Source organism: Leptonotus elevatus, chromosome 9 (assembly GCF_054856555.1).
Source record: "Leptonotus elevatus isolate MCC_2025b chromosome 9, RoL_Lele_1.0, whole genome shotgun sequence".
Lineage (NCBI taxonomy): Eukaryota > Metazoa > Chordata > Actinopteri > Syngnathiformes > Syngnathidae > Leptonotus > Leptonotus elevatus.
In genome coordinates this window covers 9,516,248-9,542,188 of record NC_141247.1, presented here as the reverse complement: position 1 = coordinate 9,542,188, position 25,941 = coordinate 9,516,248, and the positions used below count along the sequence as shown (strand labels likewise).

Below are 25,941 nucleotides of genomic sequence, written 5' to 3'. Positions count from 1 at the left end.
TGTGTGTGTGTGGCACTCCCGACGCTTCCACCGAGCTCGCGGGCTTGAGTCGCCCCCTTTTTGTTGTTGTTTACAAATGTCCCTTCCTGTTTGTGTTTTTATCATAAAAGCGGGGGTTGCCATGTTCACATTGGGCAATCTGTCAGCGATGTGGCCGCCTGTGCGCAGCCATTACTGGGCGAATGACGAAGGGCATGTCGGAGAGGCTCCCACATGCCGATGTTCCACGCAGCCAAATAGTTTCAGCCCGGACCGCTGGGTTGAGCGTTGCCCCCCACCCGCCACCAACCGCACCGCCTCGACGCCGGGCTGGATGCGAACACAAAACAAGCCCCCGAACACCTAGCAGCCCCTCGTGTTTGTGTTTGTCCAGTTCCTCACGAGCACAAGTGTTGAGAAAAGTAGGAAATGCCTTGAAAAAGCTGACCCAGCCCTTTGGTATAATAAGACAAGTGGCCTAATTACAGCAAGGGCTGCTTAACCACCGAGACAAAATGTGATTATGGAAGGAGACGAGTGCAAGATCATAATAGTAGTACTAATTATTGTTTTTTGTTTTTTTTGAAAGACGTGCAGCCTGCGAGTGCAACTTTTATTTCCAGGTGTATGTTGCTTATGTGCTATTAGAAGCAAATGCACTAGATTGAAAATGATGCCCTTTCAAAGATAATTTAATAACCTTTGATCATTAATACAAGGGTTGCACACACACACAGTTCTGAGGTTCGAAGTTTGCATCACCCATCTTGTGCTCAAGACCTGGTGTAACGTATAAGTGTGAATTTAAAAAAGAAAATAGTTGAAAATATGCTAATTGACACAAATGATAAATCCTATTTTGCAGAATCTGCCCTTCAAGTGACTAGTAACCCCCCCCCCCCAATTTTTGTTTTCGGCCATATCCATACCCCAAAACACTTTCAATGTAATTTCAAACTCATCTTAGAACATTACCTTTGAAAACTAATGGATTGCAAATGATTTGCTTAAAAAAAAAAAAGCACTGGAAGTTTGTACATGTGGTGAAGACTCTCCTTGAGATGTTTCACTTCAACATATTTCCCAAACACCACACCATTTAGATAGGGCATTGTAACATCTTATAGCATTTCAGTAAGAGCACAAAAAATACTAATTATGTCAGCAATTACTGTATATGGATGTCTTTTTTTAATGGATAAATTGCCATGGCCATCATATAAGTCAAAGTCATGGTAAGCACGTCCGTTCACACTTTTGAGGTTCAGGGTTTGAATCAATCTAGACTTTGTGGTGTGGAGTAGACCTTTATAACATTACTGCATTTTACTCAACAGTTGTTGACCCAATACAAAATGGACTAGGGCCTTATTTTGGGATCTGACCCTAAGTTTGGGGAGGCTCATTAATACTGAGCTTTTTCAATCACAGACAAATCAGTTAAAAGCAAGAATGTGTTGATTTCATTCTATTTATGAATGAAATTTGTACTAGACCGGTTGGGCCAGCATCTGTTCAGTTATGTGGTGGGCTGACACAGTGCCGTACTGGCCTAGGGTCATCGGGCCGCCATTTAAAGTTGGACCTTGCTAATAGATATAATACAAGAGATATATCTGCCTTTAAAAATTAAAACAATGCATTTTGATATTGTGTAGAATTGGGCCGCGTCATAGATGTTTCTAATAAAAGGGTACCGGTACTCCAAATACAAATCTGAAAGGGGAAGTCACACCAAAAATTCCCATTATAATTATGTTCTATGCAGACCCGCTGGTCTAAACACAGTATTCTGATTAATATTGTGATGGCGGGATGTTAATTAATCAGCAAAATCCACCCACTTCTATCCATCTCAGGGAGGCGACCATTTTGCCACTTGTGGTCAATTGAAAATGACATCACAGATGCTCAGAGCTCAGGTAAGGATCAATCATGGCTCACTTCTTTTTTAAAATTTGGTTTGATGTTTGCAAGCTGAGCTGTGATTGGTTTACCTGATCTCTGAGCAACTGTGATGTAATTTTCAATTGACAACATGCTTCAAAATGGCTGCCCCGTGAAATAGATCAAAAAGGGTGGATTTTGCTGCTTAATTCATATTTCACAAATGCAATATTAATCAGAATACCGTACCATGTTTGGACTAGTGGGGCTGCATAAAACATATTGTAATGAACATTTTTGGGTTGACTTACAATCCCATCTCTATTTTGACATGCCTAACAACAAACTCCCTTTTTGACTCATCATGATACCTCACAAACACTCAGCTGGCTCATTTGGGCATTACCAAAATATCTGCAACGACACTACTGCAAATTACAACCACAATAATAAATTGTGCATATTGTTCAGTTATTTTACAGTCATCGACCCCTTTTTAGCGTGGAAAATAGTATGTAGCCTAAATGGAATTGTGTGGCAATGACTGTTACTGTTATTTTCAGGCTTCTGGTCAGCAGGTGGAAAACTGTTCTATTCAAGAATATCTGCTTTGTGCAAATGAGTCTGACTGTACTTGTACATAAACTAACGTTAAAGAACACAGTATTTGCGACTTTGTTTCCAAAAGCTCTTTGAAAAGATATTGAGTGCTTAATGAGTAAAAAAAAAAAGAGCTTTCATTTTCAGATACCGAATAAATCCTAAAGCTAAAATCTGAACTGAAGTTTTGTGAATCGCAGCTTTAAATTATGGACAGAAAATGTCCATTAATGTTCCATGTTCATGTTTGCTTGCGAGTAGACTTGCAAGCTTTCAATAAAAATAATCTAGTTGGAATTTGTTGGATTTATCCAACAATCACTTTGAGTGAAGTGCTTGGCCGCAGGGTGTAGAAAATGGATGGATGCTTGTGTTAGAAGAGTCTTCTTTAGATCAGGGCTTCTAGGATTTTGGCGTCCGGAACCAAAACAAGTCCCAAATAGTGGACAATGCATTCTTAATCATGTTGTCATGCATCGTAAACTTGCGTGTTAATACATGGTATAATGTTGTTGTTGTTTTTTTTTAATCTGTCCATCCATCTCATACACTGCTGGAGTCACACCTGAGCTGCACGTCGTCTATCCCACCTGACTTTGGAAGAGAGGTGGTTTACACCCTGGACTGGTTGCCAGTCAATCACAGAGCACTAATAGACAAACATTCACACTCATACCCACACTTATGGACAAGTTAGTTTGAACTTAAAATGCATGTTTTGGGATGTGGGTTGTTGTAACATCTGGAGAAAGTTCAACACAAGCAAAGGAAAAATTATGCAAACTCCACAGAGGAAGGCAAGATTCAAACCCACAACCTCAGAGCTGTGCGGCATGTGCAAAGCAGATCACCATGCATGCTGTTATTCTGCGGCATCAAATTTCAGATTATGATCCACAGCTGAAAAAGTTTTATAACCACAGCTGTAAATAAACAAAATAACTATCACAGGTGAACCCAGTTGGATTTAAGTGAGTTTACAGCGGTGACTTCAAATCGCAATTTACGTGTCATTAGACTGGAAGATCTCCGTGAACACGCGCATGTGCTCTTTTCCTCTTCTCAACACACTTGCTTCCTCATCTTCATCAACGAACTCAAACCTCTCCCACACTTTATTTCCTCGTTTCACCACATTTCCCCTTTGGCTTCCTGTTAAAACTCTTGGCTTTAAAGTAACAGTTCATGACTTGGTGACCTGTTCACGTAAAGGCATTTTTTTCCCCCAGTTTAAGTCGCACCACAAACACCACGGCCGTTCCGCTGTGGTCGCGATCCCCCCTCGTGCCTCCTGAAGCGGCTGTGACGCCGCGGCGCATGCTGGTACCTGTAGTCCTCATCCCTCCCTGCTTCTCCAACGTCTAATCCTGGGCGTGGATACTCGAGCACTACATTTCCCATAGGCTCCCCCCCTCTCTCGCTCGCTTTCTCGCTCCCATCAGACTGGAGATACGGAACGGACAGTCTTAACGACCCCCCTCCCCTCCTCCCTCCCTCCCTAACCACCCCCCTCCCCGGACTTTGAGAAGCGAAAACCGTCGAGGTTAGTGAAGAGCCGCGGACCGCCAGAGGCCGGAGAGGCAGCCGCGGAACGGAGCCGTCCGCCGTGCGACGTTCACGCACCATCCGGGTGAGCGGGCTGCTCGTGTCATTGGACATCTTTTATGTGGCGACTCGGAAGGGGAGAGAGGGAAAATAAGGTGGAGGGGGTGGTGTGTGTGTGTGTGTGTGTGTGCGTGCGTGTGAGTGTGAGTGTGGTGGGGGGGGCAGTGGTGGTGGTGGTGGTAGCAGGCGGTTTCGTGGGGTCGGGGTCCGCGTACGGAAGCCTCGCAAGTGGCGAGAGAGGACGGGACACCCGCGGTTGCTCCCGACGCTCCGTGCTAGGTCGGCTGAGGATAAATAACAGCAGCCCGGCTCTGCGTGCGAACCGGTGGGGGAGCCTCGGTCGCCGCTGCCCGGCCGCGGAGTTGTCGGGCTTCGTCTTCTCCTGCTTTCTCCGTGACAGCGGTGACCGCTCCGGAACACAAGCTTGCGCATTAACTTGTGTCGCCCACCACCCCCCGTGTCTGAATCTATCCTTTATCCACCCCCCTCCTGGCTTTGATATTGATTATGTGCAGACAGGCGTTTGGGGTATTGAAGAGTTTTTGTTGTTGCTTTCGTTAATGTGATATCGAGATAGCTGTTTTGGAAGGGGGGGGGGGGGTTGCGTACGTACCCCCCTTTGCTACCACCACCACTGTGTCGTTACCGTCCTCGTCATCAGACTTGTGAGTGATGTTCGCAGCATTAGGAGGTTCCGACTGCACTTGCCCGGGCTCTCGTCATTCGTGCTGGACAGTGAGCCGAAAGTAGGCTGCGAAGCTGCGCGCTGCATTCACAATAAACTGCACCGTTCAGTGTGTGCATGTGCTGGCCCACATAGAAAGACATGGACAACGAGGCTATGAATGCACCGGCCAGTTGGAGATGGTTTCTTGTGATTTGTTTTTCTTTGTTATTGAGCCACCTCGAGGTGATGTATTTGTCCTCTTTAGCCCCGAAAAAAAAAAATTCTGTCTCGTTCCGTTTTAGTCTACAGTTGAACTGCTCTCTGAACTCACGTGTGCTTGCTTCACTTGCTTGTGGTGCTCTTTTCTTCCCCACGTTGTCTTCTAATACTGTGTTCGTTGATTTTGTTTTGTTTTATTCATTTTTTCCTTTCGGACACATTATTGCAGGTTGCATCGATCACATCATATCATTTGCAACATTGACATCCGAAAGAAGGGCTGACGGGTAGAAGCCAAGGCTTATTTTTCAACCTTTTGAGCCAAGGCACACATTTTACATTAGATCAAATCTTATAACACACCACCAATGAAAAATCTCACAAAAAGTTGACAAATGGTTTATTATGTGCCTTGTGCTATCTAGACAGGGGCTTTCCCAGTGCAAATTGAGGCAGAGGCTGTACCATTGTGGTCATTAGCATGGCTCAAACACTTTCAGTGAAGAATTGTGTGTGCTTGTTTGCACATGCGTACTTGATTGTTCTTTAACCTATTGCTTTTCTTGAAGAACTCGTTTCCACCTTGCTTTACAAAATATTCATATTATGAGACTTCTCTGAAAAGGCAAAAACATAAGGGTACATACAGTACAACGTTAGTCAGATGACAGTTTTCATTCATTCACCTTCAGAGCTAGGGTTGACCCTGAATTAGGCAGAGGTAACCATCTTCAAACTTAAATATGCAGAATTATTATTTTTTTTGTTCTGTCGCTATATGTTGCTGAAGTAGACAGTTGAACAGCAATACATTATTTATAGTAACACAGCTGCACACCTGATGATCCAACCGTGCGGGACACCGGTTGGAAATCACAGTTCTAATGTGCTTGCTTGAAATTTGCAATCATGCTTAACATTGTAACAATTTGCATAAATCTGCTCACTTTACATACAAGGATTCATCAGTGCAGAGAACCTTGAGGCTATCTGTTTGTCAGCATCTTATAGGGCACTGAAACAGAGCCTAGTTCTTAAAGTGGACAGGCAAAGCCATCCAACCCGGCCCTGCTTTGGAATCATTGTGTGGATGAGGACAAAAAAGAGATTCCATTGTCCTTTATAAGTCTTCAGTAACATATACATATAACGACATACATTTTGAAACCAGCAATCTTGATTTACACAGGGATTCTCTTTTTGTGTATAGCAAAAAATATATATATATATATATACTAAACAACCGGATAAAGGTACATGGAAATATCTCCCTGCTGTCAGGAAATTGAATCATGTTTGGCCTCAGAGGCAAGCTAGTCGAAAGGAAGTTTTCCTATTCTGAATCAAACGTTTCTTTGCGGTATACAGTGTGGTAATGAATTGATTTTCTCTTTGCAGCCTATATATTGCATTTAAAGAAAAACTCTCATCAGACTGACTCAGCTACCCTTTGAGGCATGTTGTGTTAAAGAAACACCTATGCAGGTATGCATTGTTTTTATTACGGTTGGATTAGTGTATGGGGGTAGCTTATTGAAAATGGCTGCTTGATCTCTATTCTTTATTACCTAGGTGGATTCTTCACTAATGAATGTAGGGGATGGAGGCACGGTGAGCAGAGAGATCAGTGCTCCAAATAAAGCGTCCATGAGCATGGTGGGAAATCCTCCCCAAACGCTGCCCCTTGAGTTTCGAGGCGATGTTACCCTCGGTCAGCAAAACAAGACCACTCCGACAACAGACTGTAAGACAGCGAGAGCCTGCCCGGACACCAGTAATTACAACCACAGCCCGGAGCTTTCTCCACCCCGGCAGCTCAACAATGAACCAATGTCAAGCTCAGCCCCCGCCGGCGCTGAAAAGAGGACAGACAAAAGAGCGGTAGAGGCCGCTAAAATCAAGGCCGACGGTGCGGGGGCCTTACCCGCTCCTCAGCGGTCGAGTGGCATAAAAGTCAGCCGGGAGGATTCGGCCAATCCCTGTCACAGCAAGAAATCACATACGCAAACACCATCTGCTCCACCTGGTTTCCAGTGTTCCTTGTTCAAACCAGCCCGGCCAGTTGCCTTCCTGCCTTCCACCGATTTCTCCTCCCCACTTTGTAAAATCACTCTCCCACCAGCATTGGGGCAGATCGCGGCTTTGAGAGAAGCCACTGCCAGCCAGTTTCCAAAAGACGTTCAACCTCAAACCTCAGGTGTAGCAGGGACGCCCCTCATGCGTACCTACCACTATCCTTTCTCCGTGGGCCGGATTCCGGCTTCCGAGAAAAAAGCCTCTAAACTTAAAGCCAACCATTCGTCCAGCAAGAACGCCAAATCTGTCGGTGAGCATAAGTCGCTGGCCTCAGTGGTGGCTTCGCCAGCTACCGCTCTCCCACTGCAACACCCGTCATTGAACTCCACAGCACCCACCCACTACACATTGTCGCCCACTGCCGCCATTTGCTGCGGCTCTGCACTAGCCACCATCGCCTCTCAGAGTAGACTTCTTAACCACGTGGAAAAGAGCCTCAGCTTAGACAAGGTCACCATGAGCGCTCTGAAGACAGAAGAGCATAGAGTAGCGTGCTCGCTGGAACCAAGGGATGTTCCCCTGGACTTGTCCGCTAAATCAAAACGTCCAAAATGCACAAATGACCCTCCAGGTTCGACGAAGGAGCCCCAAAAGAGCGAGTCAAATAAAACAGACTTTCTAAAATCAAAAAAGACTCATTCTACAACGTACGGCGCAGCTGGCCAATTCCCCATTTTACCCAATACACACAGAAATGGATCGCATCAAAAGCAATCGATCCGGTCACAGAATCACCAGGCCTCTGATCTTAAACCGGCATGGAGCAAGGGACCTTCACAAGAGCCCATTAAAAATATCCCTGGAACATACGTAGGTGTAGCGAGTCCCATACTGGCCTCTACGCTTCGAGGTAAAGATGGCAAAGGGACTTTTGCAGATGAGTTCCAGAATTTTGCTAAGCAGGAGTTTATATCAATAATCGACCAGGGAGAACAAGCGACCCCGGGAGGAAAGAGGCCCCCCTCACTGAAGCATGCCCAGAGTGTCAAGCACGTCAAAAACTCGAGCACAGCCATCACCAAAAACTGTCCCGCTAAAGGGGCCCTCATGAAGGCCCTGTCAAGCACCACCAACACGCATCTCAAGCCTGGCAAAGCAGCGGGTCCGTACTCCGCTTGGCAACAATCCTCTCATTCGCCACACCAAGCATCCTCGGCTCAGAGGAAAATCTCACCAGATTCTTCAACACCCAAAGGAAATGCGGAAAGTTCCAAATTTCAGAGTCCATCCATACCTGCGGAAGATTCGTGGGAGAAACCGTCTCCGTTCTCTAACCTGGCGTCCATCGTGAAGCAGCAAGACTTTGAAACAAGCGACACTCACGCTGTGTCGAGAAAAGACAATGTTCTGACTCTTCTCAAAGACACCCCGCTCAAGCAAGCCTCTCCATATGAACCCTCAGCATACTGGTCCACGGAAAAGTGGCCTGGAGTCTTGTCTCAAGGGGGTTTGACTCCATCCAGAAAAAGGCCGGAAAGGTTGAAATCCACAGAGACCTCGGAGAATAACGCAGAGATGCGCAGCCATCAGGGAGAACACAAGCATGGTTTCTCGAAGCCTTTTGGACAGTCGCATAGCCTCAGAAGCAACACATCAACAAATGGAAACAGGCTGGAGAGTAAACTGGCCGAGGTATTGGAGGGGGAGGTGCTGAAAAAAGACAGCAAAGAGTCAGACGGTCCTCCAGATGAAAATCTGGGAGGTTTAGTTGCATCTATTCTGTCGGGCCGGTCTCCGGGTCGAGGTGACGAGAAGAAAACAAACGGAACCAAAGAGGAGTCGCCAACCAAAGCTGTTAAAAAGAAGAAAGTTAGTCCTAAGAAGACCTCAAAGGAAAAGTCAATGGCGGAGTCGGCAAGAAAGACGGCAAGAGATAAAGACAAAGATATGACACCAACTTCCCAAAAGAAGGTAAAGTTTCTTTATGTTTGGATTTGTTAACATTACATCACGCTACTCAGAAAAAAAGTAGATGATATTCTGCTTTCGGGTGAACTTTCATTATGAACCTAAAATGCACCATAACCTTTGTCCAATTGTTTCAATACTTTTTGCACAAATTGCTGTTCTCTCACAAGGATTTGGACGGCAAAAATCACAACAGGTGTTAGATCGATGAATTGACCAATACATATCCTGGTTTAATTAGAATTGGTGTTACAAATTTTTTGATGTCCTGAAACAAAGATGACACCTAAGAACTGATCAACAGTACATTGCTACAGTTGAATAGGGATGCACCGAAATTTCGGTAACCCCAAATTTACGGTTTCTGTTCAAAAGACTTTTGTTTCAAAACAGCACGGCCGAAACAGGATATTGTCATGACGCAAGCAAAATCCTTTAAAGCAAGCGCTTTGCTGGCTAGCCAGTGCGCAGCATGCTGCTAGCCCAATGAGGGGAGGTGGTGGTGGGGAAACGAGCCCAAAATTCCCCAAATTATGTATTTTTTCTATGCTTCTGCCAACTTTGAAATAAATTGGTTGAATTACATATTTTTTTTAGCTCAGCTTGCCACGTCCCTTGTGACGTTCCTCTCACCCGCTGTCATGGCTCACATTTTCCGTCACTTCCAACACTAATTTCATGAATTCCATCAACTGCAAATGCCTTCTAACTGCAATGTGTTTGTTCCTTACTATGCATATTAACAACGTATGGAGTGTATGTTTATTTGCGACTCTTATTAAAAGATGTACAGTGCTCCCCCCAATACTTGTGGTTTGGCACCCGGGGATTCACCTTTTTATAGATATGCTTTTCAATATTGTAAAAATATGTTTTCGGCCTTTTTTGAGTGGAGCCAACCCCTGAAGTTTAGCGATGTTTGGGGGGGGGGGGGGGGGGCATTATTTGAGTTAAAAAGTAAATAAGAGAATATATTTTTTCACATGCATTTCAGTGTACGCCAAGTATATGTGGATTTTTGCTATTCACTGGTCGAATAGCGAGGGTCCACTGTACAGCAATAATAGTCATTATCTAGTCTTATTTAATATATTTTGCTACATTTATACAGTATTACTTTACATAATTTTGAACATTATATTACTTTACTGAAAGGAGGGCTTCAGATTATTTTCTGTCAAAAATGTCAATTAGATATTCTTTGTAATTTTCAAATGATGGTGATTTTTGTTATCGCAAGATTTGCCTATCCCCCCCCCCCCCCCCCCCACACATAATGACTGTAATTAAAAGGATCTTTAAAAGATTTATGACAATGCTGGTCTTATCTTTGAAACTTTACACACACACTTAGACAAATGTGGCAAAATGCAAAAAATGACCCAGCTCAGGATTTTTCTTTTTTTTTAGGTTTTTAAGGTATTATCATTTCTTTCAGTGTTGTGGTTTTCAGACCTTGTTTTAATTCCAGTGCATCCCTATTAGTGAGGCTTCATACAAGATTTTCTCAGAGTGAAAGTGGTCACTGAATTTAGGGTGTCATGAATAGGTTGCAACGGAGAGATACCAAGAGTCACAGAAAGGCATAGAATTAGACGCCCTTGGAAATTTTCAGGAAATAAACACTTGTTATGAATTTTGCCTATTGTGTAAAAAAAAAAAAAAGGACTGTCACCGAAGCATTCAACAGTTGGAGATGGGCATTCAAAAGTTCAAGGTCAAATTAAGTTAACCTGTAATGGTAATGGTGCATTTTAGTTTTACCCAAAAGCCGAACCCCTAACCTTTGTGGGGGGTAGTATATGTTTGTGCTAGAATTTATGAAGTTGTCATTTGCATCCCCAATAACATTCATGCCGTCCTCCGTCTTCAGCAGATGAAACAAAAAACATCAGAATTGGAGCAGCGGCTTTCCTCGCAGAGTAGAGAGCAGACTTGGAAAGACGAAGAACCCCTCAACAAAACCGGTATCGTCTTTGTTCCTTAAAATGTCAGATTTAATTACGCTTTTGTTTGTGTAGCCTTTCATTGAGCCGTTTACTCTTACTCTTCAGGTCGATACACGCAAAATGTGAATGCTTCCGATGTGTCACCTGCACCTGTATGCGGGAGAGTAACAGTCAAATACGATTTAATCAGTTACAGATGGTAGCAGCAGTCCCGGGGGTGAAGAGACTCGTGCCTTGAAGGCCGCTGCGGCCAGTAAGGAGGCCGCCGTTAAAGAGGCCTCGTTCCCGAGATTGAGGAGAGGACGGCGGCGTGCAGACGAGGCCAGGCTGGACCTCTGGGGCTTTGCGACGCCCTCCCCACCTCCGCCGCCGCCACCCCCCGAAAAGGCCCCATCACCCTCACCCCCGCGGACGCCGGCCCGCCGTCCGAGAGGGAGGCCCCGCTCCAACCGGCTGTCGGAGCGGGACGTTCGGGACAAGAGCAAGGCGGTCGACGCGGAGGACGACGCCCCGGCGCATAAAAGGAGGCGGCACTGCCGTAACAGAAAGTACCAGACGGGGGAGTACATCACTGAGAAGGACAAACTGGAAGAAGGAGACCACCTTGATGAGTCAGACAGTGGAATCACAGCGGGTATGTTCATTGTTTACTTTGAGAGGAGAATGTTTGTTACCCGCCACGTCCACCACTTCAATCCATAGGGTCAATCTGTGTAAAATCAACCTTGATTTTTTTCTTCTTTCTCCCTTGGGCATACTTTTGTACTCAAGGTCCACATTTGATTTTTTAAATGGACAGCTGGATCAGATCATTCATAGTTGAGGTAAAAGGGGAACAAAAAGTAAAAATGTATATGTAAAATATCTTGAAAATATTTTATATAAAATATATTTTGAAATTTTATATATCACACATAAGGATTAACAGTGTAGAAAATGGATACATTTATTTCATTGTAAGAAATGTGGACGGCATGTAATTTATTTTAAATGCGTATTTTATTTTATTATTTGGAATAGCTCCAATACCACATTACAGTATGTAGATAATGAATAAATACAATTTACCTAACCAATTTTAAGGGGGAAAAATGGCTAAATTGATTGATTATCATAATTTTGCAAGAAATTACAAAATGTAATACAATAATGTAAAATTTATTGTGCAAATTATAGTTATTAAATAAATAACAAATGTTTATTTGTTATTATATAATTTTAATAAATGTGACTACATTAACTCTAAAAAGGCTAAAAACGTGGAAGATTATTGTTATTATTAAAATAACTAATGCACACTTGTGATTATTTAATTTAAAGAAAGGTAAGTAAAAAAAAAAATCAAAAAGTGTGGTTGGTGGTTTTTCTAGATGCCCTCCCAAATAAATAAATAAGTAAAGGTGTCTATTCTATAATGACGTAATATTACAATAATAGTTATATATTTTTTAATTTACTTGTTAAAATTAGTTTATTTTTGTTGTTAAATTTAGCTTTAATATTTAATATTATGACTTTATTTTTAAAAGAGTACTAATTTTTATACCAACAAAATTTGTTCTTGTAAAGCAGCTTTTTTGTCTCTTAAATTATTATTATTATTATTTTTTAATTCGTTATAGTTGCATTCCAACCAGGCAATGTTTTAATTCCCTTGGCATTTAGGGGTATACATGGCAATAGAGATGGGTACCTTTCACATTTGAACCGGTACTACTCCAATACTCGCTACCTGGGAATCGATACCGGTACCCAACGGTACGAATTTTCGGTACTTTTGCATTCTCTCTCTCTCTCTCTCTCTCTCTCTCTCTCTCTCTCTCTCTCTCTCTCTCTCTCTCTCTCTCTCTCTCTCTCTCTCTCTCTCTCTCTCTCTCTCTCTCTCTCTCTCTCTCTCTCTCTCTCTCTCTCTCTCTCTCTGTCTTTAAAAAAACCCAAAACATTTATTTATTTATTAAATTTTATGTATTAATTTATTTGAGTGGTAGCAAATGTTCATCATTGTTTATTTAATAGTAACATATTTTTTTTAATCAATTTAATAATTACCTTTCAATATGTAAAACTTGAAAAATAAAAAATAAAATTAAATTTCATTCAAATGACTTAGAGAGGAATAGTAAAAATAAAGGTTTAACATTTTACAATTACTGAAGTATAATTAATAAACATAAGTTAATATTACAAAATTACTTCCAAACCCGAAATGTAGGTGTCCCCGCGCCGTTTGCGGCCAGACCAGGACTAGGTTGCGTGGACGCTGTGGGGCAGAGAGGGCTCCCGCGAGCCCCGACCGCACCCTCGGCCTCACTCTTTGTACGTGAATCCTGTGCGATTGGGTGACGTCAGTTTGCTGGTACGCGTTGCATTCAAGTGCGCCATGGAAAATCGTCAACTCTTCCACTCCCGCAGTCACAACTTTGAAAGACGTGCTTCAGAACCGAAACTGCTCGAAAGTAAAATCGGTCCATACCACAAAAAGTACCCATCCCTACATGATAGTGATGTTTAAATGGCATTATGATTTTGAGGGGTCCTTGGAAAATTATTCCCTTCTAAGTAGTCCAGTTTTTAAATGGAAACAAAATTTTACCAATCCAAAGTGACAAAGTACAACAAATCCTCTCAAATGTTCGTTAACATTTCAACTTTTTATTCCGAATAAATACGTTTGTTCTTGTAAAGATTAGGACCTTTTTTTCCCCCCCAATTTTTTTCTCATAACATTAAAACTTGTTTCCCTAAAAAAATATCGCAATTGGGTATTGTAACACTATGATTTTATTTTATTTTATTTATTCATGAATTTTTTTCAAAAATAGGCAACTTTTTAATTCCTATGGCATTTAGATTAGTATTAGAATTACAAGGGGAGCCTAGGAGATATTTATGTTCTGTAAATTGTCCCAGGAGCCATTTTTTCCCCCAAATGGTAACAAAACTCAACCTGATCATTGCAGATTTACAAAAATCTCAGTGTCCAAGTCCTGCTGTTTCCAGTCCGGAGGCGCCACCACGAAGACCCTCCTTCACACGCTCGGGCTCGGCCCGCTACCAGGCTAGCGACATATCGCCTGAGTCCAACGACAAGCCTTCCGGGAAGAGGAAGTTCAAAAGCAAACACTTGTGTGACAGTGATGAGCAAAAGGTGAGCTGCTTTGATTCTATTTTCGATTAGACCTCTGAAATCGAGTGCTGATGTTGCGTTCAGGTGCCTTAAAAAAAAAAAATAATAGCATCTCTGTACACCAGTGGTTTGCATGTTTCCCTCGCAGTACAGGTGCTTAATGTATATTTTGTTGTTTTGTTTTTTGTGATAGCAGTAGTGTGACTCCAACTACAAGAGACAATGACTGTGTTTTAACATACTTTAAAGATGATTTTGATTCTGATTATGATGTACACCTCAAAGTCAGATGTGTTGAAATCATAGTGCAAGGTAACTTGAAACCTTCCCTTGTGTGTCAATTTTACATTCAACCTATTTTACACAAGTCAATTTATGGTACATTCCATGTCATGTTTAAGGTTCTTCTGTATTTTTAAATGCAGCTTTTTGATGAATACAGTGTATAAGCCAACAGTGCCCCCTGTGGCTCAATTTTTGTCTTTTTTTTCCCCTTTCTAAATCCTCCTGTTCCTTTGTTTGGGGTTCACCTATTGATGGAGATCACAATGCATTCCATTTGACTTGAGTCATCACTCTCCTCTATTCGCTTTTGTTTTAGACCAAGACCAAGCGCGGCAGCTTGGGTAAGCGCGGCGTCCCCGCGGCTCTGGATGAGGACGCAACCACGGAGAGCAGCAGCCCCCCGGCCCTCGCCAAGAGCGTGCCATCGTCTCCGTCCGGCAAAAGGAGCTCGTCAGGGAAACACAGCAGCCCGGAGTCACCCCCCAAGCGAGCGGTCCCACCCGAGGTGCGGCGGCTGATTGTCAATAAAAACGCCGGAGAGACGTTGCTGCAACGCGCCGCCCGTTTGGGCTATCAGGTAAAAAAAAAAAAAATAATACATTCTATTTAATATTCACCTCCGCAGGAATTTGACCTTTTTTGGTGGGGGTTGTTTTATCAGGAAGTGGTGCAGTACTGTCTTGAAAAGGACATCAGGGAGGTGAATCGGCGTGACAACGCGGGTTACACGGCCCTCCACGAGGCGTCCTCTCGTGGCTGGACTAAAATTGTCCAGATGTTGCTCAAACACGGCGCCGACGTTAACTGCAGTGCTCAGGATGGAACACGGTAAATAAATAGGCTTATGTGCTTGCTATTACTGTCAATTAGCCCGTCAATTAAAATCACATTTACTGTCCTTCTCCAACTCAATGTTCACAAATTGATGTTAACGTGAGACTGATTAGTTAGTATACTTCTTACATTGTATACATTTTTGTTTGTTATCGTCCCCCACAGGCCGCTTCACGACGCGGTGGCTAGCGACAACCTTCCCATTGTGTGGTTGCTCCTCAACCACGGCGCCGACCCGACTCTGGCCACCTACTCGGGCCACACGCCGGTCAAACTGGCGCACAGCACCACCATGAAGACCTTCCTCACAGGTAGCGCCACCAGCCTTCTACTTCACCGTGATGACGCTTTAGTTTTCATGAGCTTTTTCGAGGTGGTGCAAATGTTGGGGATGGAACAGTAATCGCAATATCGTGATCTTAAAATTGTCACAATATTGTCGTCGTCATGCGACGATATTTAAAGCACCACATCGCCATCGAAAAACGTTACTTTTCACCTGCTTCAGCCAAACACGGCATTGTGAACTGCATAGACCATGATACTTTACGCTGCTGAGCCAATAGTAACATACGCTGTGCATTGTTTACAAAATAATTCAAGGCGGCGACCATACTGGCATAGGGGCATGGATATAGCAGAAAACTCAGAGGTGGATATATAACGTATTATGAGCTTTTTTGAATATTGCCAACACCACCACAATATTGTGATCATTATCATATTGTGAGGTTCATATCGTGATAATATCGCATTGAGACATTTGGATATCGTTACATCCCTAGCAAATGTGGCAGAAGCTAATGGGAGGCTGTTAAAATGTTGGTCAATTATATATTTGCTCTAAAATCAGACGTTAATGTCACTTCATCACACCTATATATATATATATATGTATATATATATATATATATATATATATGTATATATATATATATGTATATATATATATATGTATATATATATATGTATATATATATATATGTATATATATATATATGTATATATATATATATGTATATATATATATATGTATATATATATATATGTATATATATATATATGTATATATATATATGTATATATATATATATGTATATATATATATACGTATATATATATGTATATATACATATATATATATATATATATGTATATATACATATATATATATATATGTATATATATATATATATACGTATATATATATATATATATATATATATATATATATATGTATATATATATATATATGTATATGTTGTTGTTGTTTTTTGCTATATACCCACCAAAATTATTTATTTTCTGCTGCATCATTTCATAAACTACATCATAATTACTCATTTCAGATGCATTTTGATAAAAAAAAAAAAAAATTGGAAATGTCCCAATTGCTGTTAGGGGTGGACAATAAATCAAAATAATTTGATGAATTAATTATTTTAAAAAATTGAATCATTGAATATCAGCTAAATCGTGAAATCGAGGTGCATATGAATAAATGCACTCTTTTCTTCTGGATTATTAAAAATCTGTTGTTCTTAAAAGGATACTTGACTCATTGAGCCATTTTCAACAGTAAAAAGATAATATTTTGTCTATAATTAATGTGATAAGTTCATTACTTTTTCATGAACAATTAATAACTTTAAAAACTAATCTTGCCACTTGCTGTTGGCGGACATCACCCATGCTCAGGAAACCGGTAACAACCAATCATGGCTCAGTTTGCAGACCAAACCCAGAAAACAGGTGAGCCGTGATTGGTCGTTACCTATTTCCTCAGCGCAGATGATGTCATCTTCTGAAGACAGCAAGTGGAAAATTTTGTTTTTAAAGGTATTAGTTGTACATGAAAAGTTATCAAATAAATTCTGGACAAATTATTAAATTGTTACTGCTGAAAATGATTTAATGAGTCAATTATCACTTTACGTTCTGTTCTGTTCTATCCATTATTGCGAGTTGTAATTTTGCACAAGTGTCAGAATGCTGGATGGGTGGTTTACAAGACGTCTTTACAATAGTTCCTAACTATTTAATTGTGGCATTTAAGCAAGTTGTGCATAACTATGAATATGTTTTTGAACAAGCTATGAATGTTAAGTTTACATTAAAACTGATTTAAAATTGGTATACATTATTGTTGTCTGAACACAGTTTGCACAGGATTTATTTTTGAATAAATGAAACCTTTAAATAAATGTTTATTAATAAGATTAAAATCGATTTAAATCATAATCGAAATCCAAACCGAATGACTAGGGAAAAAAATCATGATTTTACTTTTTTTTGCATGACATCACTGTTCCCACCGTTGTTCTTCCAGAATATTTCACCGACCTGGAGGGGCGCGGTGAGCAGGATCCCACCTTGCACTGGGACTTCTACAGCAGCTCCTTGTTCGGTAAGTTCAGTTACCAATGTTGGAAAACAGGAAAATGCGCCTGTCTGGGGGTTAGAAAAAGAGAGAGGAGAGGCACCTTCAACCTCAGAGAGAGAGGAAGACGCGTTGAGGCCTGCTGGATTAGCAGTTGGAAACACGTGCGGGGGGGGGGTGTTGAAACAATTCAAATGTTTAGTTTGAACATTAACACTGCTCTTAAATATAGGGCAATAAAACAACCAGCGTAATTTCCATCCATTTTCCAAACCACATATTCCTCACAAGGTTCGCGGGGGTGCATTCAATTAAAATGTATTGTACTTAAAAGTTGTATCTAAATGATAAAAAAAGGGTTCTTAAAGATTAAATGCAAATATATTGAACTGAAAAAGTTCAATACAATCGAACTTTAATTGACTGCAATTCTATTGTGTACCACTCGAGAAAGCCCACATACCACTAGTAGCAGAGACGTAGATAGAGTTTGGCCAACTCGGTTTCAGAGCTACTACGCTGTGATTGGTCAACTGCTGGTCACATGACATATGGACGCCATGTTGCTACCCTGCTGCTAGGATTTGGTAGTGTTTTTGCAATAGGTGTTTTCCACTTTCATGTTCGAATCATGCCTTGTTGCTCAGCATGACGTTGCTCACAACGAGCAGGCAGTGGTATTATGATGCATCGGTTCACTGGAGGAGGAGGAAATTGTGGGAAGTGAAAGTCAAATGAGAGGACTCCAAAGAAAATAACACTTCATTGTTGTGCAAAGTAAAGTAAAACAACGCAAATTGAAGTAGGTGGGACTGCACAATGCAGCCTCCGACCTTTTATCAAGAGTTATGATTGAAAATAAAAATATAATTGGTTTTAATTATAAGCCTGTACAAAGTGAATGGACTTAAAGTTATCGATTTTAACTCTTGATAAAGCAGGGCCCATAATATGGAAATGAGTCATTGTGGATTTTGTGTTGTAAATAAAAGTTCTAAATATTGCACATGCACAATTGAAAGAAAATATGACACTTGGTTGTCAGTTACACTGAAATCACATATAAATTTAGGACCATATATTCATTATGACAAACAAATGACACAAATGACCTGTTATAATACATTCATCGGTACCATGAAAAAAAAATTTGATCAAGTATTTTGCTTGTTATATCAGGAGCCAAAGATAGGAAATAAAGCAAATACATGTATTAAGATCTCTTATTTGAATGTGTTATATATGAACACTGGTACATTTCCAGCATTCACAACGTTGGAAATCAAAATCCATGTACTGGTATAAAAAAACAACATATACTGAACTAGTAATAGCATGTATCATACATGCTTGTCAAATACAGCAAAGGTAAAAAAAATAAAATAAAACAAGCGGAAAATATAAAATAAACTGCACACCTAGTTTGTGTAAGAAAGTTATTTTGCATGCAAAACGATAGGCGTGCTCATGCGCGACACGCTTGAGCGCACGCCCCGCCTTGTGGCCGAGGGTAACAACATGGCGTCCGTGTTTTCAGTTGGCCAAACTCTCTATATACGGCTCTGAATGTCTGCACTAAAGCATTTGATTGCCTGAAGCAAGAAAGTATAAACTCAAATAGTTTAAATGGATTGTCTAAATGATTGAATTTCGGGCAGTTCCATTGTGTTTTTTTTTTGGGAGGTGTAGTGACCAAGGTTATTTTAGTTAAAACTAAAACTGAAATTCAAAAAACAATTTCGTTAACAAAATAAAATAAAAACGAAAATGCTTTTAAAAAACTAAAACTAAATGAACTCCATTTTATGTTTACAAAACTAACTAAAAGTAACTATAATTAATGCAAAAAAGTCCTTTTTTTTAAGTCTTTGGTAATAAATTTAATGTATGAGCTTTTGGGGATGATTTAAAATGTGATTTTAAGTTTAACAGGAAAAAGAACATTTGAAATTGTGTCACACAAAAGTGACGTCATCTCGCAGCAGCCAATTGAAAAGCACCTTCAGATGACGTTGCTCCCATGGTATTTTTTAAATATTGCGCACAAGTAATACACTTTTTAAAAACAAACAAAACTAATACTTAAACTAACTAAAACGAAGCATTTATGAAATAAGTAATAAAAACTAACATAACCACCTCGAAAACTAATTACAACTAAATTTAATAACCAAAACTCAAAACGAAATAAAAACGAACTAAAATGAAAAATTCCAAAACTCTAATAACCCCGACAGTGACTCGAATGTATCATGATATTTCTCACCCACGCAGAGACGGGCGAGGAGCCCTGCTGGGACTTCCTGCTGTCGGAGAAGAGCCAGGAGTCTGCGGAGGGCGAGAACGCGAATGTCGACGGGGAATCCAACAAAGACAGTCTGGTGTTCGAGTTCTCCTCCGAGCCCCTTTTGCCCTGCTACCACGTGCAGGTGTCTGTAACGCAGGGGTGAGTTAACGCCGTGTCACAATGTGCTCTTTAATGACGGTCTTCCAAATTTAAGATTTTGTTTACATTTGGTGTGCTTTTGATTTGAGAGGGCGGCTTTGTCTCAGGCCTTCATCCCGCCCCATATACTGCCGAGCCAATTGGAAGTACCGATTTCATTACTGTGCACAAATCAGTGTTGACCGGCAGTGAGTCGCAAACTGACTATCCAAAATGAATTTGAATTTTCCCATTTGATTCAGAATTTCCAGCCAGAATTTTTTTTCCTAACATACCTTCATCGTGGAATTTGTTATGATTTTGAAGTAATTTCTCCATCATTTGTTCTCTTTTTTTTTAAAAGCTTGCCATGTGTCTTTGTTGTCGTCCCTGCAGTTTTTGCAACTGGTTCCTGCTGTCGGACGTGCTGAAGCGCCTGAAGGTGTCCGCGCGGATCTTCCGTGCCCGCCACCCTCACTTGGAAGTGGCCAGCCTGTCTCGTGCTGAGCTCGACCGGCAGGTTCTCGTCAGTCAGGTTGGCTCGCCTCTGGATTACCTCAGCACGGACAAAGAAGAGGACGAGGAGGAGGTGGAAGATGGCGAGGAGGAGGGGCTGGTGGATTTGGTGCGGTGCGTTCCAGAGCTTCAGAGACTGCTGGGCTCCTCCATTCACATCCTACAAGATGATGATGATGATGATGATGATGAAGATGAAGAAGAAGAAGAGGAGGAGGAGAAGGAGGAGGAGGAGGAGGAGGAGGAGGAGGAGGAGGAGGAGGAGGAGGAGGAGAAGCCGCGAGGTCGGTAGCCCCCTCCCCTCGTACGATGAACATCTCCGTCCGAGTGCTTACTTTTCAGGTTCCTAACTTAACTTGAGGCTTACGAGAAGACGGTGGTCCTCAGAGATGAGACAGTAGTCAAACATTGGACCCACCCCCTTTTCCCAAACGCCTTTACTCCACCCTCCTCTTCCTCATCATGTTTGTGGTGAATGGACCTCAGAGATGCAACGACACAGCCCCCAGACATTCCCTCGCTGAATCACTTTTTTTTCGGGGGGGACTTTTCAGGAGCGGACACGTGCGGCCGTGTCCTTTGCATCTGTCGACACCTCGTTTTGTCGTGCTTTATTTAATATTCCTTAATATATTTGACCTCTTGTGTATGTATGAAAAGTTGCTTTGTATGGTCGGTGCTTCACGTACTTATTAGGATCCCTTTACTCCCCCCCCCCCCGACCCTGGTTTGAGAACAGTATTTGAGCAAGCAAAAGTACAGTTTTATTGTACTGGTGCTATAGTTTTTTTTTTTGTGTGTGTTGACAATCAATGACATTTTGGGTTGGAATCACAAACTTAATAAAAAAAAAAAAGAGGAAAGAACATATTTAACAGAAAGATGAATGGAGTTGAGCTGAACAGGGGGATAAGCAAGTGTTCTGCAAGAGACTTTTATTTGATTCTTTTTTATAAGAAATCAAAAATAAAGCATGATTGTAAATCATACTTTTTTGATTATTAGGATTTGTTTACCAGCTTGGCTGACAAAACATTCAAACTGATTAAAAAAAACTGTATAATTGATTTGGAGGGGCTGCATGGTGCGCTAGTGGTTAGCAAAACTGCCTCACGGTTCGAATCTTGTTGTTTGCATGTTCTCCCCGGATATATATGGGTTTTTCTCCATGTTCTCGGACTTCCTCCCACGTTCCATAACAGCATGCATTCAGTTTGTGAATGCTTGTTTGTTTATATGTACCTTACGATTGACTGGCGACCAGTCCGGGGTCTACCACACCTCTCGCCAAACGTCAGTTGGACTACTCTAGCACACCCACCACCCTCAGTATAAGCACTATAACAAAATGGAAAGTGGAAAAAATTAGGAGGAAAAACATTATGAAACTATTAACTAATATGATTTACAAGCATTAATTGTTAGATTATTTTATTTATTCATGTTTTTTTATAGCATTTCTTGTAAAGGATAAAATAAAGATTGTAGTCTTCGTAGTCTAGACTTATTAGGAAAAAATATATTCGAATAATCCTAAATTACTAGAGACTACGTAGTCTTAAAATGGGGGACCAGGAAAACAAATTGTGTTTTGGTTCATTTTGTCCACTAGAGGGCGCAAGTGGCAAAGCTTTATCCATCAGTTTCCCTTCGTGTGTCTTAAATGCATTTCTAGCCACTAAATACTTCACAGTGGTTACTATTGCCACTTTATAATTACATTTACGCACATGAATAATCAAAGAGTAGCGTAAAGACATCCTCGAAACGCAGAAAAATGTACATTCTTGTTACATGAAAAAAAAGGATGGTTGCATCATGTGAGATGTTGCAAATTCACGTTTTCTTGCCTGAGGAGCAGCTGAGCCAGAAGAGGTTGAGTCACACTGATGAAATACATCACATGGATTGCCCTCGCTTCAACTTTTCTAATGTTGAAAAAATCATGTCAAGAGGTATTGATTGATCAGTTTGCCAACACAATTTGACAACTGTTTTTAATGTTACAAAAACAAAGTGCCTTTCAAGATATTATCAGTTTAGCAGCAGTTTGACGCCAAGCTTTGGAAGTGAGATGTGATGTTTTAGTGTATTATATTTATACATGCCAGACATACCAGCAGCTGACGTGAGGTCATGAACATTTTTAATGTTGAAGAATGATATAAAGGAAGGGGTTACAAGATGATGCAATGACCACTTGGAAAGCAGTTTGACACCTAGGTGTGAAAATGTGATGCTGAGATATTAATAGTGCACTGCACAGGTGGCACAAATATCATAAAGGTCCCATGAACCTCTTTAAATGGAAAAAAAAGATGACATTGGAAGGGTATTTAAAAATGATTTGATACAGTGAAATGAAAAAAAAAAAATCACTACAATAAAATGTTTTATGCAGCCGCACTAGATTATAACTGTTTTTGCGGAAAATAAATTAAGCAGAAAAACCCACCTGTTTTTAATCCATCTCAGGGGCGGCCATTTTGCAACTTGCTGTCGACGGGAAATTACATCACAGTTGCTCAGATCTCAGGTAACGACCAATTGTGCTCAGCTTGTGAACGTCACATGCTCAAACTCAAAGACGAGCCGTGATTGGTCGGTATCTGAGCAACTGTGATGTCATTTTCAGTTGACAACAAGTGGCAAAATGGCCGCCCTTCTTAAACTGGATAAACACGGGTAGATTTAGCTTATAATCAAAAAGCTGTGTTTAGATTTCAATGTAATAGCAAAATGTTCATTTTGAAAGGAAAACTAACGTTTTGAAGCATATCTACTGAACCTGATGATAAGTTTTGCAGCACTATTTAGGCAGTCGGTGTCAATGTGTAATGCTGGGATATTTCTGAGGTATTGACACAGGCGCGACATACCCATCGCGTCCTCACCGGGCCCCATGTACAGATGCATTGGAGCACATCGTAAACGCATGGACTTCCTCCCCCACTTCCTCCCCCTACACAAAAGGTTACTGGAGTTCAGACACATATTTATCTTCCAGCATTGATAACATGCTGCCAGATTTGAACCTTTTGTGTGTTTGTGTACACTGAACTGAATGTTTTTCTTAAGTTCAAAAGATCAACTGTGTGAACTTGTGCGTGTAATTTAAATGGAAGAGTTGCAGCAGGGATTGATTGAAAGTAGATTATACTTTCTTTAGAAATGTAATCGTCTCAGGACGATTTGGACTCCACTCTCGCACCCATCCTGTAAATTAAGGCCCGATTACATCATACGAGGTCCACGCCTCCTCCTCACCGAGCCCCCGCCGGGCCCGCCTGCTCATTGGCCGCCTTCCGCGTGCCGGCTTGCCGCCTGATTGGCTAAAAAGGAGGGCAAGTCTGCACAAGACCTACTAACAGACTGACAAGCACAGGACAGGGAAGCCACCCTGTTGTTATGGCTCCCTCGTCCTACGGGCACTCAAAGGGGTGACAAAAGGTTGAGCATACTGTACATACGAAGAGAAAAGTTTTTTTCTTAACTTTCTTAACTTTAGATATGAGCACTGTATGGTATATAGAACGAGTATTTTTTTCATCAAAAAGAGGCACTAAAGTTTACTGTCACACTAAATATAATAATATGTAAGGTCTCTCATGAAAAATAGGTTTTTAATCTAAATGGGACCAACCTGGTTAAATAAAGGTTCAATGAAAAAATACAACAAATAGAATCCCACATTGTATTTGAAACAACCACATTGCCTTTAGCCTTTAGCCTTTAGCCTGCTAGCTTTAGGCCGATGCTAACTTAGGCAATGATTAGCATCTACGTGGCTGCATTATAGGCTAACACTTTAAGTAATGGATATTTGAACACAAACAATGCAGTAACACATGTAGACAAACAAGAGAACAGCACTGACAGTAATTACACTATTCTTTAATCTAAGAACGACAACGTGAATCACACTTTTTAACATGGCATCTTTAAAGAGAGGAAGCCATTTTCAATACTTGATATTGGCCAATCATTTGTAAAAATATCAATACAAATAATAATTTAAAAAAGAATAATAACATCCAAACGTGTGGACTGACCAATAGTATACATTTTTAAAAACATGTAGAATTTACCAAATGGTGACTTAAGAGGTTTTGGCCTGACGCCAACGATTTCATACAGTGCGATTTTTCTCATTAAAAACCACACACAAATTTTTTTGGGGGGGTTTATTGGGGAGGCCGTAACAAATTAATAGCATTTCCATTCACTTCAATGGGGAAAGATGATTTGCGATACAAATGTTTTTTGAGTTATGAGCCTAGTCAAGGAGCTAATTGAACTCATATCTCAAGGCACCGCAGTACACATTATTTTAGTTATTATAGTTTTGGAATGTTTCATTTTTGTTCGTTTTTATTTCGTTTTGAGTTTTAAATTTAGTTAGTTTTAATTAATTTTCAAGGTGGTTCTGTTAGTTTTTATTAGCTTTAGTTGTTTCATAAATGCTTAGTTTTAGTTTAATTTTAGTTCATTTCAGTATTAGTTTTAGTTAAAAAAAAAAAAGTATTACTTGTGTGCAATATTTTAAAAAACACCATGGGAGCAACGTCATCTGAAGTTGCTTTTCTATTGGCTGCTGCTAGATGACGTCACTCTTGTGTGACACACTTTCAAATGTCCTTATTCCGGTTCATATCAAAATAAATCTACTTAAAATCACATTTAAAATCAGCCCCAAAGGCTCATGCATCAAATTTATTACCAAAGACTAAAACGAAGGATGTTTTTGCTAGAATTGTTGTTAACTTTAGTTAGTTTTGTAACCATACAATGTAGTTTCAGTTAGTTTTAGTTTTTTTAAAAGCATTTTCCGTTTTTCTTTTATTTCGTTAACAAAATTGTTTTTTGAATTTTAGTTTTAGTTTTAGTTAACTAAATGAATCTTTGTGGTGACTCACTGCTCTGTATTAAATATAAAGTACTGTATAAGTAAAGTGATATACTAGTGCACAGCACAATAATTTGGCAGAGTGCTGTCTTAAATAGTGTGTGTGTGTGTGTGTGTGTGTGTGTGTGTGTGTGTGTGTGTGTGTGTGTGTGTGTGTGTGTGTGTGTGCGTGCGTGTGTGTGTGTGTGTGTGTGTGTGTGTGGTCTTGTTTTTGTTACATAGTGGGGCCAACATTTCGGGATTTCACAGAGTTGTGGGGCCCACCCGTCCATGTGTCCCCTCAAGTTTAGACCTCTTTTTGAGGGTCAAGACTTGGTTTTAGAGTTTAGGTTTGAATTGGGTTATGGTTGAGGTTAGGGTAAGGAATAGGGGTAGGCAATGATTTTTGACGGTTGAATGGAGGTGGCTGGGAAATGCATTATGGCAATGAGATGGCCCCACAAAGATAGTAAAACAAACCTGTTTGTGTGTGTGTGCGTGTGTGTTCAAGTGCAGTGAGTTCACAAGGGACATCTGTTAACGGCACTCTGACAGGCTTATGTAACAGCCCACTCTGAAGAAGAAAAAAAAAGAGAAAC

General features: G+C 40.8%; 1 protein-coding gene across 1 annotated transcript; it reads left to right on the top strand.

The window, feature by feature from the left end:
- The first annotated feature begins 6,249 nt into the window (after positions 1-6,249).
- bcorl1 (BCL6 corepressor-like 1) lies at positions 6,250-20,749 on the top strand. The gene is made up of 12 exons (XM_086085546.1): positions 6,250-6,317; positions 6,376-6,442; positions 6,530-8,944; positions 10,818-10,908; positions 11,087-11,524; positions 13,851-14,038; positions 14,619-14,879; positions 14,964-15,130; positions 15,302-15,447; positions 17,466-17,543; positions 19,791-19,962; positions 20,338-20,749. The coding sequence occupies exons 1-12, from the start codon at positions 6,250-6,252 to the stop codon at positions 20,747-20,749; spliced, it is 4,503 nt and encodes a 1,500-aa protein (XP_085941672.1).
- Positions 20,750-25,941: the final 5,192 nt, after the last annotated feature.

Excerpts from the sequence above, each read along its gene's own strand:
- bcorl1 (XM_086085546.1), top strand. The coding sequence starts at position 6,250 with ATGTTTGGCCTCAGAGGCAAGCTAGTCGAAAGGAAGTTTTCCTATTCT. Across the intron at positions 15,131-15,301 it reads AGTGCTCAGGATGGAACACG|GCCGCTTCACGACGCGGTGG; the intron begins GTAAATAAATAG and ends CGTCCCCCACAG. Across the intron at positions 17,544-19,790 it reads CTACAGCAGCTCCTTGTTCG|AGACGGGCGAGGAGCCCTGC; the intron begins GTAAGTTCAGTT and ends TCACCCACGCAG.